At 41.7% G+C, this 15,674-nt stretch overlaps 1 protein-coding gene across 6 annotated transcripts in view; it reads right to left on the bottom strand.

The window, feature by feature from the left end:
* The window catches only part of LIG1 (DNA ligase 1), a 63,262-nt gene that overhangs the window by 24,374 nt on the left and 23,214 nt on the right, over nucleotides 1-15,674 (bottom strand). For all 6 annotated transcript variants that reach the window (XM_037819493.1, XM_037819494.1, XM_037819495.1 and 3 more), the window contains 2 exons: nucleotides 1,185-1,265; nucleotides 860-916 (listed from right to left, as the gene is read on the bottom strand). In XM_037819493.1, coding sequence (XP_037675421.1) covers nucleotides 860-916; nucleotides 1,185-1,265 — 138 coding nt within the window. The remainder of the gene's footprint in view (nucleotides 1-859; nucleotides 917-1,184; nucleotides 1,266-15,674) is intronic.

The following is a 15,674-nucleotide window of genomic DNA, read 5'->3' as shown; positions in this document are numbered from 1 at the left end:
ACTGGCCAGTTGTGTGACCTTGGGCAAGTGATTTCACCTCTCTGAGCCTCAGTTTCCTCATTTGAACAACAGGAAAGGAGGCTAAGATCCCACCTGCTCACAGGCCATCGTGAGGATGAAATGAGATCATATTTAGCACAGTGCCTGATAAAAGGTACTCAGTAAAAGTTAGCTCCTGCTGCTCATGGCAGAAACAGTGAACTGACTCCCAATATCCACACTCCCTGTCTATAGCACTTGAGCAGCCCTGACTTGTAGCTAGTGCCTGTTTCCTGATAGGAAAGACTGCATTTCCCAGCATCCCTTGCAGTGAGTGCCCATGTGACCAAGTCCTGGCCAATCAGATGTGCAGGTCCTCTAAAGGAAGCACTGAGCTCTCCCATTGGCATGACCCTTCCCATGGGGATGTGGGTGAGCAAGAGCCATTGTAAACCAAGTGCACACAGCCAACATCCTGCTTATGACAAGGCAGTAAGACTGAGGGAGCCTAAGTCTTTGACACCATGAAGCCACCTAGCAGTCGTGAACTGCGATGCCATTATAAAAAGAAATACATTCCTATCTCATTTTAGCCACCATTATTCTGGGTCTCCATCCTAGCAACCAAGCCTAAAACACATCTTGTCATTACTGTATTACTAATAATATTTGTATTATCAGTCACTCTCCCCAGTGTCAGAGAGGTGGTAGATACTCAGATAAGCATTTGCTGAATAAAACCCAATCAGACAGCCCACAGTCACATATTATGTGTGAGAGTGAGGAGAGCAGAGGCTGAAAGGATGAGGCAGAGTGAGTGAATAAGCAGCAACTGCCACCCCACCCCGGCCCTGCCACCCAGGCAGGCCTGCTTAGTTACCGAGCAGAAACCTCCTCAATCTTCTCAAATGTCCGGGCCACAGCCAGATAAGGGACTCTGGGGAAGAAAAAGAGACATAAGAGCAGTTTGCATAAACCCTGCTTCCCTTCATCTAGTTGTCCTCCCACACCTCCCAGGGGACAGCCTTGCTACCACCCAAAAAGCAACCCCAGTGCCCAGGGTTTTCTCTTTCTCCTTCAAAGCTGCCAACTGCATCCCCAGGACAGGGGAGACAGAGATTTGACAGTTTCCTCCAGTTGAGGCCTCCGGTCAGAGCCTCCCACAGAGAGGCAGAAGGAAGACTGTGGGAGGGGAGAAGCCTCACTTCTGGCCCGGTTTCCAGCAGGCATCTTCGATGGGGTGGTAGTTGTTCTTGGCAGGATTGTAGCTGGTGGGGTCTTGGGGTCTGTGGAGGCAAAAAGGAAAATAAACTGGCTAGCTGCCTGAGCCAAAGAGAACTGGTTCCTCCCAATAATGCTTACTGAGCTCTGATTCCAGGCACAAGGGCACAGAGTGAAGGAAAACAAAGTTCACTTGTGGGTGAGTCAGAAAAAATAACCCAAATAAATAAATAACTTTACTTATCATTTAATTGTTGCAGTTACATGTTGTTCTGGTTTGCTAATCCTGCCTTTTCACAAAACACCAGAAATGGATCGGCTGTTATAAAGGGGGTTTATGTGGTTACAAAGTTACAGTCTTTAGGCCATAAAATGTCCAAGATAAGGCGTCAACAATCAGGTACCTTCACTGGAGGATGGCCAATGGTGTCCGGAAAACCTCTGTTAGCTCGGAAGGCATGTGGCTGGCATCCGCTCCAGAGTTCTGGTTTCAAAATGGCTTTCTCCCAGGATGTTCCTCTCTAGGCCACAGCTCCTCAAAAAATGTCACTTTTAGTTGCTCTTGGGGCGTTTGTCCTCTCTTAGCTTCTCCGGAGCAAGAGTCTGCTCTCAAAACGCTGTCTCCAAAATGTCTCTGTAAACTGCAGTTCCTTTCTCAGCTCCCGTGCATTCTTTAAAGCGTCCCTCCTGGCTACAGCAAGCTGGCTCCTTGTCTGAGCTTATATAATGCTCTAGTAAACTAATCAAGGTCCACATTGAATGGGCAGGGCCACACTTGCATGGAAATTATCCAATCAGAGTTATCACCTACAGTTGGGTGGGTCGCATCTCCATGGAAACACTCAAAGAATTACAATCTAATCAACACTAATATATCTGCCCACACAAGACTACATCAAACATAATGGCGTTCTGGGGGACACAATACATTCAAACTGGCAAACATGTATAGTTAAAGTTGTATTTATGTTTATCATTGTAGTCAAAAGCATGTCTTTTATAAAAAAAAAAGTTTCATCAAACAAAATAAAGCCAATCTCAGAGAGAGATCACTTTGGGAAGTTCTTCTGAGGCTGACAGGGGACAAAGGGCACGGTGACAGGAGAGGGGCACAGAGCGGACAGCACAGGCAGGAGCATTCCCAGGGGTGAAACAGCGAGTGCAAAGGCCCTGGGGGGAGGCATGTTGGCACGTTCAAGAACAGAACAGGGGTCGGCAAGGCGGGAGTGGAGGGACAGGATCCGAATGTTTCAGGTCCACTCTTACAACATGGCTGACCCACCCTTCCCTACCCTGGGGCGGAACAGAGGGAAAAGGGAGCAGTTACCCCTACAAAGTGCCAGGCACTGTGCTAAGAGCACCAAAGCTACTAACAATCAGCCCTTCGAGGGACTCTTTCTGCCTCGTTTTCCAGATAAGGAAACGGGGGCACAGAGTGGTAACTCACCTATGGTCACACAGGTAGTAAGCCAGCTCCAGAGACGGCGTCGTAAATCTCCGCATTAGCAACGCCTCCCCTAATGCCTGACGCTGATCCAGTTAGTCGCAGCAGCCCAGACTCTGCAGTCAGACCCATCTGGGTTCGGACCCCAGCTCTGCCACTGACCAGCTGCGCTGTCCTGGGGAAGGGGCCTCCCCACTCTGAGCTGCAGCGTATCTGTCTATACAACACCGCTACCCCAAGTCTCTACCACAACATGTCATCTAAGGGCCAAATAAGAAAATACAGGGAGGGCTTCCCACTCCTGGGGGCATTTTTGTGGGAATATTTTTAAAACAATGCAGACTCTCCACCCTCAAGCCTATAGCTATACCAAAACAGGGGAAGAGGAGACTGGGAGGAGATTCTGGACTTTAAGCCCTTTAGCTGGTTCTAATACAGACAGGCTGCCAGTGGTTGAGCTGCACAGAGCCTTACGAGACCATGCACAGTGCTTATTACAGACTCAGCACCCAGCAAGCAGTGCCCCTCAGGGCCAGTCCCACCATATCACCAAGAGGCAGCACAGCGTGGTGGGTGAGGGGTCATGGAGTGAGATGGCCTGGATCAAATCCCACTCTGCCTCCTGTCACACAGGTCCCATCTGTGTGACCTAAGCAGGGCCCTAAAAACAAACAATAACAGTTAATAGCCACAACTTACTGGGCATGGCCACGGTCAGAGCCTGGTCTAAATGCTTTAAACCCTCCAGAGAAAACGGAGGCACACAAAGGTTAAGCCACTTCCCCAGTGTCACATAGCTGGTAAACGGGAGCTGGGATTCCTCACCACCCCCTAATCCCACCATGCCTCACTCTTTTCACCTGTGAAATGGGGATCACAGTGGTGCTGTGGATGCCACAAGTGAATGCACATGAGGTACGCTGGGTGGCCAGTGCCTGGCAGACAGTGAAGCCAAGGAAAGCACACACCTTCCTTCCCAATACAGCCCCATTTTAAAGGTGAGGGAAGGGAAGCTCCTGAAAGGTTTGCCTGTCCCCTGGAGGCAGCCATCAGAGATGGAGGACAAGTGACTGGGCTAGGAACGGTACAAGAAAAGCAGCCATAGGAGCCCATGAAATGTAAAGAAAAATAGGACATGTTATATGTAGGACACTGATTTTGTTAGAGACATACACATAAATACACCAACACAGACACAGAGCCAAGATGGGCCGTGGTGAAGGATCTGGGCTTAGGAACCAGGCACACACGGGTCCCAGGCCCAGGCCTACCCCTGCCTCCCTGTGGGGTGCTGGGAAGCTGACCTAGCCTCTCAGGCCAATTGTTTTATTGTCTGTAAAATGGCTAAAATGTCCCCTCCCTCCACAGGATGGCTGCAGAGATGAAGTGAAACAGCATAAAGAAACTGCCCAAGAAAAGGAGTTGACTATTACTAAAATGCAGTCACATACTGAAACGGTGCCATTTAACATCATCAATAAGGTCTCAATTTGAGTGTGACATTGATAAAGTTAAGAATCGTGGAAACATTTTTATGAGAATAATTAGGTTCAATACAAATCATCAAAAATACGCCAGGAGATACACTTTATTTTTTTTTATTATTTTTTTTAATCATCATTTTATTGAGATATATTCACATACCACGCAGTCATACAAAGCAAATCGTACTTTCAATTGTTTACAGTACCATTACATAGTTGTACATTCATCACCTAAATCAATCCCTGACACCTTCATTAGCACACACACAAAAATAACAAGAATAATAATTAGAGTGAAAAAGAGCAATTGAAGTAAAAAAGAACACTGGGTACCTTTGTCTGTTTGTTTCCTTCCCCGACTTTTCTACACATCCATCCATAAACTAGACAAAGTGGAGTGTGGTCCTTATGGCTTTCCCAATCCCATTGTCACCCCTCATAAGCTACATTTTTATACAACTGTCTTCGAGATTCATGGGTTCTGGGTTGTAGTTTGATAGTTTCAGGTATCCACCACCAGCTACCCCAATTCTTTAGAACCTAAAAAGGGTTGTCTAAAGTGTGTGTAAGAGTGCCCACCAGAGTGACCTCTCGGCTCGTTTTGGAATCTCTCTGCCACTGAAGCTTATTTCATTTCCTTTCACATCCCCCTTTTGGTCAAGAAGATGTTCTCCGTCCCACGATGCCGGGTCTACATTCCTCCCCGGGAGTCATATTCCACGTTGCCAGGGAGATTCACTCCCCTGGGTGTCTGATCCCACGTAGGGGGGAGGGCAGTGATTTCACCTTTCAAGTTGGCTTAGCCAGAGAGAGAGGGCCACATCTGAGCAACAAAGAGGCATTCGGGAGGAGACTCTTAGGCACAAATATAGGGAGGCCTAGCCTCTCCTTTGCAGCAACTGTCTTCCCAAGGGTAAAACTTATGGTAGAGGGCTCAACCCATCAAACCACCAGTCCCCTATGTCTGTGGTCATGTTAGCAACCATGGAGGTGGGGTAGGCGAATACCCCTGCATTCTCCACAGGCTCCTCAAGGGGACACTACATCTTTTTTTTTCCTTGTTTTTCTTTCTTTTTTTTTTTTTAACTTTCCCTTCTTTTTTAAATCAACTGTATGAAAAAAAAAGTTAAAAAGAAAACAAACATACAATAAAAGAACATTTCAAAGAGACCATAAGAAGGGAGTAAGAAAAAGACAACTAACCTAAGATAACTGCTTAACTTCCAACATGTTCCTACTTTACCCCAAGAAAGTTACATAATATAGCAACATTTCTGTGAACTTGTTCCTACTATATCCATCAGAAATTAACAGACCGTAGTCATTTCTGGGCATCCCCAGAACGTTAAATAGCTTATCTGCTCTTCTTGGATTATTGTTCCCCCTTCCTTAATTGCTCTCTATTGCTAGTTCCCCTACATTCTACATTATAAACCATTTGTTTTACATTTTTCAAAGTTCACATTAGTGGTAGCATATAATATTTCTCTTTTTGTGCCTGGCTTATTTCGCTCAGCATTATGTCTTCAAGGTTCATCCATGTTGTCATATGTTTCACGAGATCGTTCCTTCTTACTGCTGCGTAGTATTCCATCGTGTGTATATACCACATTTTATTTATCCACTCATCTGTTGAAGGACATTTGGGTTGTTTCCATCTCTTGGCAATTGTGAATAATGCTGCTATGAACATTGGCGTGCAGATATCTGTTCGTGTCACTGCTTTCCGATCTTCCGGGTATATACCAAGTACAATCGCTGGATCGAATGGTAGCTCTATATCTAGTTTTCTAAGGAACTGCCAGACTGACTTCCAGAGTGGCTGAACCATTATACAGTCCCACCAACAATGAATAAGAGTTCCAAATTCTCCACATCCCCTCCAGCATTTGTAGTTTCCTGTTTGTTTAATGGCAGCCATTCTAACCGGTGTTAGATGGTATCTCATTGTGGTCTTAATTTGCATCGCTCTAACAGCTAGTGAAGCTGAACATTTTTTCATGTGTTTCTTGGCCATTTGTATTTCCTCTTCAGAGAACTGTCTTTTCATATCTTTTGCCCATTTTATAATTGGGCTGTCTGTACTATTGTCATTGAGTTGTAGGATTTCTTTGTATATGCAAGATATCAGTCTTTTGTCAGATACATGGTTTCCAAAAATTTTTTCCCATTGAGTTGGCTGCCTCTTTACCTTTTTGAGAAATTCCTTTGAGGTGCAGAAACTTCTAAGCTTGAGGAGTTCCCATTTATCTATTTTCTCTTTTGTTGCTTGTGCTTTGGGTGTAAAGTCTAGGAAGTGGCCGCCTAATACAAGGTCTTGAAGATGTTTTCCTACATTATCTTCTAGGAGTTTTATGGTACTTTCTTTTATATTGAGATCTTTGGTCCATTTTGAGTTAATTTTTGTGTAGGGGGTGAGGTAGGGGTCCTCTTTCATTCTTTTGGATATGGATATCCAACTCTCCCAGCCCCATTTGTTGAAAAGACCATTATGGCTCAGTTCGGTGACTTTGGGGGCCTTATCAAAGATCAGTCGGCCATAGATCTGAGGGTCTATCTCTGAATTCTCAATTCGATTCCATTGATCTATATGTCTATCTTTGTGCCAGTACCATGCTGTTTTGGCAACTGTGGCTTCATAATAAGCTTCAAAGTCAGGGAGTGTAAGTCCTCCCACTTCGTTTTTCTTTTTTAGAGTGTCTTTAGCAATTTGAGGCATCTTCCCTTTCCAAATAAATTTGATAACTAGCTTTTCCAAGTCTGCAAAGTAGGTTGTTGGAATTTTGATTGGGATTGCATTGAATCTGTAGATGAGTTTGGGTAGAATTGACATCTTAATGACATTTAGCCTTCCTATCCATGAACATGGAATATTTTTCCATCTTTTAAGGTCCCCTTCTATTTCTTTTAGTAGAGTTATGTAGTTTTCTTTGTATAGGTCTTTTACATCTTTGGTTAAGTTTATTCCTAGGTACTCGATTTTTTTAGTTGCTATTGAAAATGGTATCTTTTTCTTGAGTGTCTCTTCAGTTTGTTCATTTCTAGCATATAGAAACATTACTGACTTACGTGCATTAATCTTGTATCCCGCTACTTTGCTAAATTTGTTTATTAGCTCTAGTAGCTGTATCGTCGATTTCTCAGGGTTTTCTAGATATAAGATCATATCATCTGCAAACAATGACAGTTTTACTTCTTCTTTTCCAATTTGGATGCCTTTTATTTCTTTGTCTTGCCGGATTGCCCTGGCTAGCACTTCCAGCACAATGTTGAATAACAGTGGTGACAGCGGGCATCCTTGTCTTGTTCCTGATCTTAGAGGGAAGGCTTTCAGTCTCTCACCATTGAGTACTATGCTGGCTGTGGGTTTTTCATATATGCTCTTTATCATGTTGAGGAAGTTTCCTTCAATTCCTACCTTTTGAAGTGTTTTTATCAAAAAGGGATGTTGGATTTTGTCAAATGCTTTTTCAGCATCTATTGAGATGATTAATTGATTTTTCCCTTTCGAGTTTTTAATGTGTTGTAATACATTGATTGTTTTTCTTATGTTGAACCATCCTTGCATGCCTGGAATAAACCCCACTTGGTCATGGTGTATGATTTTTTTAATGTGTCTTTGGATTCGATTTGCAAGTATTTTGTTGAGGATTTTTGCATCTATATTCATTAGGGAGATTGGCCGGTAGTTTTCCTTTTTTGTAGCATCTTTGCCTGGTTTTGGTATTAGATTGATGTTAGCTTCATAAAATGAGTTAGGTAGTGTTCCATTTTCTTCAATGTTTTGAAAGAGTTTGAGTAAGATTGGTGTCAGTTCTTTCTGGAAAGTTTGGTAGAATTCCCCTGTGAAGCCATCTGGCCCTGGGCATTTATTTGTGGGAAGATTTTTGATGACTGATTGGATCTCTTTGCTTGTGATGGGTTGGTTGAGGTCTTCTATTTCTTCTCTGGTCAGTCTAGGTTGTTCATATGTTTCCAGGAAATTGTCCATTTCCTCTACATTATCCAGTTTGTTGCCATATAGTTGTTCATAGTATCCTCTTATAATTTTTTTAATTTCTTCAGGATCTGCAGTTATGTCACCTTTTTCATTCATTATTTTGTTTATATGGGTCTTCTCTCTTTTTGATTTTGTCAGTCTAGCTAGGGGCTTGTCAATCTTGTTGATCTTCTCAAAGAACCAACTTTTGGTGATATTTATCTTCTCTATTGTTTTTTTGTTCTCTATGTCATTTATTTCTGCTTTAATCCTTGTGATTTCTTTTCTTCTACTTGGTTTAGGATTGGTTTGCTGTTCATTTTCTAGCTTCTTCAGTTGATCCATTAGTTCTTTGATTTTGGCTCTTTCTTCCTTTTTAATATATGCGTTTAGTGCTATAAATTTCCCCCTTAGCACTGCTTTTGCTGCATCCCATAGGTTTTGGTATGTTGTGTTCTCATTTTCATTCGTCTCTATATATTTAGCAATTTCTCTTGCTATTTCTTCTTTAACCCACTGATTGTTTAGGAGTGTGTTGTTTAACCTCCAGGTATTTGTGAATTTTCTAAGTCTCTGATGGTTATTGACTTCTAATTGTATTCCATTGTGGTCAGAGAATGTGCTTTGAATAATTTCAATCTTTTTAAATTTATTGAGGCTTGTTTTATGTCCCAGCATATGATCTATTCTGGAGAAAGTTCCGTGAGCACTAGAAAAGTATGTGTATCCTGGTGATTTGGGATGTAATGTCCTGTATATGTCTGTCAAATCTAATTCATTTATCAGATTGTTTAGGTTTTCAATTTCCTTATTGGTCTTCTGTCTGGTTGATCTATCTATAGGAGAGAGTGTTGTGTTGAAGTCTCCCACAATTATTGTGGAAACATCAATTGCTTCCTTTAGTTTTGCCAGTGTTTCTCTCATGTATTTTGTGGCACCTTGATTGGGTGCATAGACATTTACGATTGTTATTTCTTCTTGCTGAACTGCCCCTTTTATTAGTATGTAGTGGCCTTCTTTGTCTCTCAAAACATCCCTGCATTTGAAGTCTATTTTATCTGAGATTAATATTGCTACACCTGCTTTCTTTTGGCTGTAGCTTGCATGAAATATTTTTTTCCATCCTTTCACTTTCAGTTTCTTTGTGTCCCTGTGTCTAAGATGAGTCTCTTGTATGCAACATATTGATGGTTCATTTTTTTTGATCCATTCTGCGAATCTATATCTTTTAATTGGGGAGTTTAATCCATTTACATTCAACGTTATAACCGTGAAGGCATTTCTTGAATCGGCCATCTTATCCTTTGGTTTATGTTTGCCATATTTTTCCCTCTCTCTATTAATATCCTTTATTGTACCCATACCGAATCTCTTTAGTACTGAACCTTTCTCCAAGTCTCTCTGTCCTGTCTTTGTTTCTCTGTCTGTAGGGCTCCCTTTAGTATCTCCAGTAGGGCAGGTCTCTTGTTAGCAAATTCTCTCAGCATTTGTTTGTCTGTGAAAAATTTAAGCTCTGCCTCAAATTTGAAGGAGAGCTTTGCTGGATAAAGTATTCTTGGCTGGAAATTTTTCTCACTCAGAATTTTAAATATATCGTGCCACTGCCTTCTCGCCTCCATGGTGGCTGCTGAGTAGTCACTACTTAGTCTTATGCTGTTTCCTTTGTATGTGGTGAATTGCTTTTCTCTTGCTGCTTTCAGAACTTGCTCCTTCTCTTCTGTGTTTGACAGTGTGATCAGTGTATGTCTCGGAGTGGGTTTATTTGGATTTATTCTATTTGGAGTTCGCTGAGCATTTATGATTTGTGTAGTTATGTTGTTTAGAATATTTGGGAAGTTTTCCCCAACAATTTCTTTGAATACTCTTCCTAGACCTTTACCCTTTTCTTCCCCTTCTGGGACACCAATGAGTCTTATATTCGGACGTTTCATATTATCTATCATATCCCTGAGGTCCATTTCGATTTTTTCAATTTTTTTCCCCATTCTTTCTTTTATGCTTTCATTTTCCATTCTGTCATCTTCCAGGTCACTGATTCGTTGTTCAACTTCCTCTAGTCTTGTACTATGAGTGTCCAGAATCTTTTTAATTTGGTCAACAGTTTCTTTAATTTCCATAAGATCATCCATTTTTTTATTTAGTCTTGCAATGTCTTCTTTATGCTCTTCTAGAGTCTTCTTGATTTCCTTTGTTTCCCGTACTATGGTCTCATTGTTCATTTTTAGTTCTTTGAGTAGCTGCTCTAGGTGCTGTGTCTCTTCTGGTCTTTTGATTTGGGTGCTTGGGCTTGGGTTATCCATATCGTCTGGTTTTTTTCATATGCTTTATAATTTTCTGTTGTTTTTGGCCTCGTGGCATTTGCTGAACTTGATAGGGTTCTTTTAGGGTTTGTAGACCTATTGAAGTCCTTATCTCTAATTTATCAGATCTACAGCTTCGTGGAGTACACTTTCTCTAACTAACCAGCAGGTGGCGTGCACGAGCCACCTGTTCTCCACAAGCCAGTTCTCCCCTGCTTAGCCTTTTTGGTGAGTGGGGGAGTGAGTCTTGTGGGGCCCAATTGGTGTACCAAGCTTGCGTGTGTAGTTGGTGTTGCCTGCCCTGTATGTGGGGCGTGTTTCTGGGCAGTCGGGGAGGGGGGGTGGCCCTAACAATCAAATCTCCCTGATGATCCTAGAGTTTTAAAGCTGCTGCATTAGTCTAATCCTTCAGTTCAGTCCTGCCACAGTTTGTCTCTGCCACTGACCCACAAGTCCTTGGTATTGGCGTATGGCTCCTGAGACTTGCAAGTGGGCCCCTCTTCCAGGCTGTGCACCCCGGGTCCTCTGTTGAGGGATGACTGTGCTATGTCACAGGTGAGTGCCGTCCCCCCAGGGCAGTTCTGGGCTGCTGGGCTGTGTAGGGAGGCTCCCAGTCTGCTCAAATGATGGCTGAATGGGGCTTTGTTAATTCACACTGCTCCACCTTCCCAACTCTGGGACAATCAGCTGAGGTTGCAGGGAAGGCTAATGTCCACGCCCAGTTTTGTGGTGTGTGCCTGTTATTTGAAGCACTTCCGTCACACTGGGTTGTCTGGGGCAGCTCTGGGCTATGGGGCTGGCGATGGGCAGGAGTGTTTCCTGTCTACCAGGATGGTGGCTGTGAGCGGACACCCCCCTTTTCTTGGGAAGTTGTGGTGTTTAGTGAATTTTCTCAGCCACTGGATTATTGCCTTTTGTCTCAGAGCTCTCTTAGTTCTGCTCTTGGCTTGACGTGCCCAAATTGCAATTGTTTGAAGCTTTCTGTATTGGGCTTCTTAGAGTAATTGTTTTAGAAAAAGAAAAAAGGATTAAGAAAAAAAAAAAAAAAAAAGGGCCCTCCTCAGAGATCTAATGGGTTATTGAAATGCTAATAGACAAAGCAACCAGGGCCATTAAGGAAAGGTCCACAGGGCAGAGATCAGCTTTTCTTCGGGATTTGCATATGCCCCTCAAGGCCTGAGCTCCGCCCTTCCCCTTTCTGTGTTCACCAGAACTCCAAAAATCCTCTGCTTTTATTTTGGAGTTTTTCGTGTTGTTTTTTTTTTTCTATGCCTGTCTCCTCTCTGCTGGGTTGGCAGCTGTCAGATTCTCTGGTGTCTGGTCTCAGTCTATCTATGGTTGGAGTATGGATCAGTAGAATGAGTTTCCGATAAGGGCTGCCACTGCAGTTCTCCCTTCTTCCCGGAGCTGGCAGCCCCTCCTCCCACGGGATTGAGCCTGGCAGGGAGGGGCGCAGGTCCCCTGGCCGCAAAAACTTACAGATTTCGCTGATCTCAGCAGTTCGACATTTTCATGAGTGTTGTATGAAGTATGCCCAAAGACAGATTGCTCTGTGGTGTCTAGTCCACGCAGTTCCTGGCTTTCTACCTACTTTCCTGGAGGAGTAACTAAAACTTACAGCTCACCAGTCTGCCATCTTGCCCCGCCTCCTCCGAGATACACTTTAAACAACAGTGATTAACTTTTCTGAGATATTCAATGGAGAATACTTTGAAATCCATAAATATTGTTTCTTCTATTCTATCATGCCATAGTTTTTCTTCAATCAGATAAAAGTTTGCATCCAAACTTTTTATTCATTATAATCAGTACAATGTGATTCTCCTTTATGGCATCTGTCACTCTTATAATATGACAATTAGATGCATCCTGTTTGTCCCATGCCTCTCCATAAGCCCCATATGGGTAGAGATACTATCTGAAATTGCTAAATATTTTTCACTAATGAATGCAATGCAATGGTATTGAATCACAAGAGGCTGAGCTAAAATTTCTGCTCAATGGAAAACCTTAGATCTCTCTTTATAGTTAAAGTTTCAGATGCGTGGGGCTGGTTTCAGGCTTCTACTGCATGTGGCTGCTGTACTTACGGGAATAAAATCTGACCAGCTCTCAAACGTATGACATTCAGCAAGCACTCAGTGAGTACCTACTCTGTACCAGATTCTGCTCCAAAAAACTGTAACAATTTCTGAGTTTAGCCAAGAATCTGCAGAATTGAAGAGTTAGTTAACATGCATTTGCAAGACAGATGGGAGTTTGCATCCAGCTCTTCCCCTCAGTGGCCGTGTGGCCAAGCAAGTTACTTAACCCCTTCTGTCACTAGTTTCTTCATTTATAAACCGGGGATTGTCACACATACTTTAAGACTTGCTGCGAGGATTAGAGGTCAATTTAAACATCTAACAGACTATCTGGCAAGTACATGTATTTAATAAATTGCTACTGTCACTGTCACCAAGCCTTTAACTCTTCTCACCTATTTATATTGCTTAGGAGCCCTGTGTTTATACTGCTCTTATATTTGACACCACCTGTACTCTTGGGACATGTATTTTTTCAGATACTCAATGAACAGTTTAAAAAAAAAAACTTTTTATTTTCAAATAATTTTAGATCATTGGGAAGATGCAAAGAAAAGTACAAGGAGGTCCAGTGCACCCTTCACCCAGCCTCTCGCAGTAACATCTTGTACAAGTAGAGCGCAATCTCAAAACCAGGGAACTGGCACAGGTACCATCAAGAGCTTATTCGTGTGTGTCTGTGCAATTTCACCCACCACCACAATCAAGATACTTAACTCTACCATCACCACAGGCAACCTTGCACCAACCTCCCATCTCTAACCACTGGCAACTCTAACCAGTTCTCTAACTCTACGTTCTTTCATGAATGTTACATAAATAACCATACTGTGAGCATCCTCTTGACACTGGCTCTTTTCACTTAAGAGTGATTTCCCTGAGGTCCACTGGCTTGTTGCTTGTTGCATCAATAGTTTGTTCCTTCTTATCACTGAGTAGCAGCCATGACACGGATGTCCCTGTCAACTAAGCCATTCATCCTTAAAGGACATCTGGGTAGTTTCCAGATTTGGGCTATCAGAGTAAGGCTGCAATCACCACTCATGTGCATTTTTCTACACGAGAATAAGTTTTTATTTTTCTGGCATAAATTCACAAGAGTGCAACTGTTGAGCCATATGTTAAGTCCACTTTTAGCTTTAAAAGGAATTGCCAACCTGTTTTCCAGAGTGTCAGCACCATTTTACATTCTCAACAGCAATATATAAGAGATTCAGTTTCTCAGCATCCTAACCAGCACTGGGTGTGATTGCTATTTTTTATGGCAGCCATTTTGACAGGTGTAGAATGTGGAGTGATATTGCACTGTGGTATTTATTTGCATTTCTCTAATGGCTAATGATGTTGAACATCTTCTCATGTGCTTATTTTTCATCCGCATATTATTTTCAGTGAAATGTGTGTACATCTTTTTTTTTGCCAATTTTCTAATAGGATTGTTTTTAAGTTATTTATATATTCATTGATACAAGTCCTTTGTCAGATATGTGATTTGCAAATATTTTCTTCCAGTTTATAATTTGTACTTTCAAACTGTTAACAAGTTCAGAGAAAGTCTTTAATCTCAATGAGGTCCAAATTTATCAATTTTTCCTTCTACAGATCATACTTTGGATTTCAAGTCTATGAATTCTCTACCTAATCTTAAGTCCTGAATATTTTCTCCTTTGCTTTTTTCTAGAAGCTTTAGAGTTTTACATTTAAGTCCGTGATTCATTTTGAGTTAATTTTTTTAAGGCATGAGGTTTAGGTATAGGTTCATTTTTCTGTCTATAGCTGTCCAATTGCTCCAGCACTCTTTATGGAAAAGGCTATCCCTCCTCCACTGATTTGATTTTGTTCGTCTGTCAAAAATTAGGCATTATTTGCATGGTCTCCTTCTGGGTTCTCAGTTCCGTCCCACGATCTGGATGTCTGTTCCTCCATAGTATCCATCTGTCCTGAGGCTACAGCCCTCACACTGGGGAGAGGCATTCCCTCCACTTTCTTCTTTTTTCAAAATTGTCCTGGCTGTTCTAGGGCCTTTCCCTTTCATATAAATTCAAAATAAGCTTGTCTATCTCTACAAAAAACCTGACTGAGATTTTGATAAGAATTACATTACACCTATAGATCAATTTAGGGAGAATTAACTGCTTTACTATATTGAGTCTTCCAAGCCATGAATGATATCTCTCCAAGTATTTAGGTATTCTTGGATTTCTTTCATCAGCATTTTGTAATTTTAATATACAGACCCTGTACATGTTTTGTTACTCTCATCCCTAATTGTTTCTGTTCCTTTGGAGCTACTGTGAATGGTACTGCATTTTTTTTAATTTTAGTTGCCACTCATTCTAAATTACCAACTCAAAATACTATTGGTTTTTGCATGTTGATCTTACTGTACCCTGAACTTTTACTGAACTCACTTATTAGTTTTAGGAGTTTGTTTCTAGATTGCTTGAGATTTTCTACATAATCAAGCTGTCTGCCAATAGAGTCAGTTTTAGCTCTACCACACAAATCTTTTTTTTTTTTTTTTTTGCCTTATTGCAGTAGCCAGGACTTCCGGTACAATGTTAAACAAATTGTGAGAAGACATCCTTGCCTTGTTCCCCATCTTCGAAGGAAAGCATTCAGTCTTTCACCATGAAGCACGATGTTAACTGTAAGTTTCCTGCTGGTGCTCTTCTTTATATGGTTGAGGAAGTTCCCCTTTATTCCGACTACACTGAGTTTTTATTGTGAATGAGTGTTGAACTTTGTTGAATGTTTCTTCTGCACCAACTGATATAATTACATGATATTTCTTCTTTAGCCTGTCAATATGACGGATTACATTGATTCATCTTCAAATAATAAACCAGGCTTTTATCCCTGGGATAAGTTCCCCTTGATCTTGGAGTAGTATTCATTTCACATATTGTTGGATTCTATTTGCTAAAATTTGTTAAAATTTTTGCATCTAAGTTCCTAAAGATATTGGGCTGTAGTTTTTTTCTGTGCTGTCTTTGTCTGGTTCTGGAATCAAGTTTGGGAAGTGCTCTCTTCTCCTCGTGTAAAATTGGTGTTAATTCTTCTTTGAATGTTTGGTAAAATTCACCAGTGAACCCGTGAGTTCCTAGAGATTTCTTCTGGGGGGGCTTTTACATTACAAACTCAATTTCTTTAATAGTTACAGGACTAATTAGGGTCTTTACT

Source organism: Choloepus didactylus, chromosome 27 (assembly GCF_015220235.1).
Source record: "Choloepus didactylus isolate mChoDid1 chromosome 27, mChoDid1.pri, whole genome shotgun sequence".
Taxonomy (NCBI): Eukaryota; Metazoa; Chordata; class Mammalia; order Pilosa; family Megalonychidae; genus Choloepus; species Choloepus didactylus.
Note: the sequence above shows the minus strand (reverse complement) of the source record. Positions and strands in the feature narration are given on the sequence as shown.